The sequence below is a fragment of the Notothenia coriiceps genome, unplaced genomic scaffold (assembly GCF_000735185.1).
Source record: "Notothenia coriiceps isolate Sejong01 unplaced genomic scaffold, NC01 NC01_scaffold00004831, whole genome shotgun sequence".
NCBI classification, from domain to species: Eukaryota; Metazoa; Chordata; class Actinopteri; order Perciformes; family Nototheniidae; genus Notothenia; species Notothenia coriiceps.
The window spans coordinates 1-5737 of NW_011337532.1; the positions used below are offsets into that span (position 1 = coordinate 1).

The following is a 5737-nucleotide window of genomic DNA, read 5'->3' on the forward strand; positions in this document are numbered from 1 at the left end:
TTCATCAAAACATATTCACCACGGCAACACAAATCACCCCTCCATCACTAAATCATTTATCAAATTATGACTCGAAATAATAACCCTGACTTCATGGTGGCTCTAACAGTTAGCTCTGCTCCGGCTCACCTGTGAAGCGCTATGTAAGTAAGATGTGTCCGTTAGCTCTGCTCCGGCTCACCTGTGAAGCGCTATGTAAGTAAGATGTGTCCGTTAGCTCTGCTCCGGCTCACCTGTGAAGCGCTATATAAGTAAGATGTGTGGTTACCTGGAGGCGTCGAGTTTCTGCTGCTCCAGGATCCTCTGCTGAGCCTCCCAGCTGTTCTTCTCCTCTTCCAGCTGCCGGCGTTTCTCCTCCAGCTCTCGGTGCTGCAACTCCAGGTTCTTTTTCATCTGCTCGTGACGCCTCTGGAGCTAAAGACAAGTACATGAAGAAGAGACATGAAGAAGAGACATGGAGAAGAGACATGAAGAAGAGACATGAAGAAGAGACATGGAGAAGAGACATGGAGAAGAGACATGAAGAAGAGGGGACACATGTTGATGTAGAAGAGACATGAGGAAGAGGGGACACATGTTGATGTAGAAGAGACATGAAGAAGAGGGGACACATGTTGATGTAGAAGAGACATGAAGAAGAGGGGACACATGTTGATGTAGAAGAGACATGGAGAAGAGGGGACACATGTTGATGTAGAAGAGACATGAAGAAGAGGGGACACATGTTGATGTAGGAGAGACATGAAGAAGAGGGGACACATGTTGATGTAGAAGAGACATGAAGAAGAGAGGACACATGTTGATGTAGAAGAGACATAGAGAAGAGGGGACACATGTTGATGTAGAAGAGACATGAAGAAGAGGGGACACATGTTGATGTAGAAGAGACATGAAGAAGAGGGGACACATGTTGATGTAGAAGAGACATGAAGAAGAGGGGACACATGTTGATGTAGAAGAGACATGAAGAAGAGGGGACACATGTTGATGTAGAAGAGACTTGAAGAAGAGGGGACACATGTTGATGTAGAAGAGACATGAAGAAGAGGGGACACATGTTGATGTAGAAGAGACATGAAGAAGAGGGGACACATGTTGATGTAGAAGAGACATGAAGAAGAGGGGACACATGTTGATGTAGAAGAGACATGAAGAAGAGGGGACACATGTTGATGTAAAAGAGACATGAAGAAGAGGGGACACATGTTGATGTAGAAGAGACATGAAGGAGAGGGGACACATGTTGATGTGGAGGAGACATGGAGACAGAAAGCCTCTTGAATGTCTCGTTTACCTCGGCCTCGGAGTCTCGGAGCTTCATCAGCTTCTCCTTCACCTTCATCTCAAAGACCTGCTCCATCTCCTGTTCCATCTTCTTCATCTTGGACACGTGGTCCCGCCGCTCCTCCTCCATCTGGGCCAGAGGACTCCTGCAGACACAAAGCAGGGTTTAAAAACTCACACTCAGCAGAATCGTGCCCTGCCTACAGACTTAAAGGAGCCTTTCTGACTGCAGAGTGATGAAGAGGAGGAGGAGGTGCTTTCCTTCCCAGCGAGGAGGGAGGGAGGTGACAGGGTTCAACAGGAGAACAGCTGTTATTGGGAATCAAACCTAAAACTGCCCCACCCCACGTCTCCTGCTGAAACCCCTCTCTCCTGCAGAGAGGCTCCTGGAGTGTGCTGATTTGTTAATATGAAGGAGGAGGAAAGCAAAAGCCTTTTCTTTACAGTGTTATTTAGAATGAAGTAGCAACCTAGCAGCTTAGATCTGTGTCGAGATACGAAACAAACAACTGAGCCAAAGCATGTATTATTAGCGTTAAGCTAGCTGTTAACGTTAAGCTAGCCGTTAGCATTAAGCTAGCTGTTAGCATGGCTCTACGCAACGTGACGAAGAATCCCATCTGCCTTAGTTTGTGTTTTTTTAAATATGATAAATACAGCTCTGGACAAATTAATGAGACCTCTGAACATTATGAGTTTCCCTGCTTTACTATTTATAGGTATGTATTTGAGTCAGGGTTCATACACGTTTACACCAATGATTTTCAATGACTTCTCCAGGACCTTTACCTAATTTTCCATGACCAAAAACATTACTCTGTCTCAGCGGTACCAATGAACGTTGTGTATTTTAACATGGAACAGGAAAACAAGGTCTGCACATGAAACATGTTGTGCCTAAAACAAATCCAATAGGCTTACTAGCTTCTACTAAAATCTCTCACCAGCAAAATACCTCGACAGTTAAATGCCATTTTACGTTTCATTACTATACGATACAGTATTTATTATCATTATAGTATTAATATTTCGGCGATTAGATAAAATATAAATTATATTTGATGCAACTTTAGTTACATTTCCATGACTTTTCCAAAACCTTGGGAAAAATATTGTTTTCCAAAACTTTTCCAAACGTATTTAGAATTTCCATGACTTTTCCAGGTTTTCAATGACCGCAAGAACCCTGTTGAGTAAAATGTGTTTGTTGTATTTTATTCTATAAACTAATGACATTACCGAGTGGTCTCGTAGTTTCTTCTGGAGCTGTAGATAAAGTATTTACATAAATTGTGTTTGTTGTTATTTTTTGGGTCTTGTCCAGTTGTTGCCGTTTTCTTTTCTTTTCCTGAGTATTGTCCTCTGATTCTTGTGTTGGGTACGTTTACTTTTTGCCTGTCCTAAACATATTATAAATAGGATAAATCACACTTGTTTCCTTGCACCAAGTTAACGAGTTGAATGTTATTCAGCTGAGTTGACTCCGTTAGTGGATCAGTTTGTTGACTTCTCTGTATTTTCTTCAGCCAAACTGGAAACACCTTAGCTGCCAGAAATGTATATAATATAAATATTTGTTAATTATATTTAAATTGTATTCCTTAAAGTTGGGGTATCTAATTTTGGAGAAACCGGCTCGAGTGCGCTAGAATTTGAAAATACGCAGCCGAAAAAAATCTGCCTCTTCCTTCAGACTTCCTTACAGAGCCCCTCCTCCAACACACATGAACGCGCACATGACCAATGAGGGCACGAGATAAGTTTGTGCACAGATGGAAGGCTGACAGGCAGGTAGGCCATCCAGTTACTTTAGCCGGCTCAGATGATTGGTCGTGCTTTTTACAGAGCTACGGCTTCCACTAATGACATTTTTATGGATTTTTTGTCAAAGCACTTCAGATATTCATTACTATCGGGATGTTAAGAGCATTCCATGGAATATAACAAAAAGTGTATCTGGAGCCGGTTTCTCAAACTTACATACCCCACCTTTAAATTAATATAAATATCTTTATTTAGCTAATTCTTAACTTATTTTCTATGTTTCCAAAACCATTTGTATCCTGTTATTTTATTTATTTTATTATTTAATGGAGCCCCTTCCACAAAACCCAATTTCCCCAGGATGGTTAAAGTGTTCCTCCCAGAAGAATCCAGATCAGAGGATCAATTAGTCAGTGTTAGTTTAGTGTTCAGTGATTAGTTGAAGCTTCAGAGGTTAATCAATGAAACTGCACAAAGCGAGAAGCTGATTTCAGATCGTCACATGCATCAGATCACAGGTGTTTGGAAGGTGTCCCCGCCTCTCTTGTGGAATGATGTAACAGCCAAGCAGGATCAATGCATTTCAATCAGACACATTTCAAAGCCATGCAGGAGGAAAGCATGAAGGACTGAACGAGGGGATGAAGCCAAGGAGTTTGAAGAAGTCACTTACATGCTGTCAGATGTCTCAGTCCTAGAAACAAACACACAGACTCTTAACATGCTGCCGTGACCGTGCTTCAGCAGGCGGTGGATTAGAGCTCCGTTAGTACAGATTAAACACACTGCTGCTCAGTTAGAGTGTGTGTGTGTGTGTGTGTGTGTGTGTGTGTGTGTGTGTGTGTGTGTGTGTGTGTGTGTGTGTGTGTGTGTGTGTGTGTGTGTGTGTGTGTGTTTTAGTGCTGCCTCAGTGACAGCTTGCACACTGAGTGTCTGCAGACTGCAACCTTTGTCTGAACTGCAGATTCTGTTCACACTCAGCAGCGACATTCTCCCACCAGTTGATATTATTAAGGCCTTTTAAAAATCCCTAGCAGAGAGACATGGAGAAACAAAACAAGGACTCCAATGATCGGAGCACAGACACAAGAATCACACACATCAACAGATAAATAATAACATTAGGGTAAATGGACTGTACTTAGATAGCGCTTGATCCAGTCTTTAAGACCCCTCAAAGCGCTTTACATTCTACATGTCATTCACCCATTCACACAGAGCAGTGCACCTGACTCCAGGACCTAACATTCACACACCGTTGGCCATCGGAAGCAACTCAGGGTTAAGTATCTTGCCCAAGGATACATCGACATGTTGACTGCATGGGCTGGGATCGAACCCACAACCTTCTGGTTGAAAGACGGCCGCACTCCCTCACAGCCACAGTCGCCCATAAATCACAGCCACAGTCGCCCATAAATACGGTCGACTGGGGTTTTTCTATAAAGATATAGTACGAATACTGAGGCTCTGATCGTGTATAAGACGTATCAACGGAGGAAGAAGAAGTACTCAGATCTTGTACTCAACCAAAAGTATATAAGTACTGCGTTACAAGAGAGACTACCTTAAAGTAGGCGCTGATCTTGTTTATAAGATATACACATTCTGGTGACAACATGACGCCTGTATACAAGATGTCTCCTGACGTAAACAACAACATGACGTCGGAGCTCCGTAAAAACAAAGCTGTCTCTGCCGTTTGATACTCAGATCTCTGGAGGAATTACACAGCTTTTGAGGAACAGAAATATTGTTTTCTGATCACTTTAACATTTTACGGGGAACATCTGCATTTTGGTTTCAGGGCGCAGAGACCCTGTAATCCGGTGCAGACTGAACCCTTAAATAATCAGAGCGAACTCCAGTGGAAACAGCCCAAACGTCCCCTTTGTTAACGGACAAGGACTAGCACATCTACATGACGCTAGATAACAGCAAATAACCCAATGTTGCTTTAACTCAAATCATCTAATCCGTCCCAATCTTCATGTTTAATACGAGTCCAAGCCAACGACATTCACGTGGTTCATCTCTGCTTGCATCTTTAATTGTTGTTATTACCATGATATCATTATTATAGTTTGTTATTGTGAGCAGATGGACGTACTTGGTGAGCTGTCCCTTGTTCTTGTTGTTGTCCATGCCGTTATACGTGACTGCAGCGAGTTTCCTGCTGCGGTAATTCTCGTAGTGAACATTGTTCGTCACGTCCTTCAGGTCCTGCATGTTAGTGCTGGGGGGAAAAAAACATTTACATTTGAATGACTTTTCCTTTAATCTTTGGATACAATACTTGAAGTCACTGTTAACAAACAAGAGTTGATTTATTAAACACATTTCTCACCGGATGAGCATATTTCGGAGGATGGTGAAGTCACAGTGCTCTCCGTTCTCCACTGTGAGGGACACACAGAGCAGATACATTTGAAACAACTTGGTTTGTATTTCTGGTTATTATCAGTTAAACAACATAATTAATATCAGGACAGCGAGAGTCAGAGAGAAAACACGTGAACATTGGAGGAAAACCAGAATAATATGCATCATGACAGTATAGAGATACAACATATCTTCACATACAAGAAGTCGTTTTTAATGTATAAACTGGAATTAATTTGATTAAATAAATCAAAATTTTAGTGCATTTAGTTCCAGGACTACTTTTTTTATTGCACCCACAAGACAT

At 42.0% G+C, this 5737-nt stretch overlaps 1 protein-coding gene across 1 annotated transcript; it reads right to left on the reverse strand.

Annotated features, from left to right (window-relative positions):
- Window positions 1-246: 246 nt before the first annotated feature.
- On the reverse strand, window positions 247-5502 carry LOC104942617 (septin-7-like). Its single transcript, XM_010767860.1, has 5 exons — window positions 5396-5502; window positions 5159-5284; window positions 3722-3742; window positions 1295-1430; window positions 247-414 (listed from the first exon to the last, which is right to left on the reverse strand). The coding sequence occupies exons 1-5, from the start codon at window positions 5473-5475 to the stop codon at window positions 265-267; spliced, it is 513 nt and encodes a 170-aa protein (XP_010766162.1). The 5' UTR covers window positions 5476-5502; the 3' UTR covers window positions 247-264.
- Window positions 5503-5737: the final 235 nt, after the last annotated feature.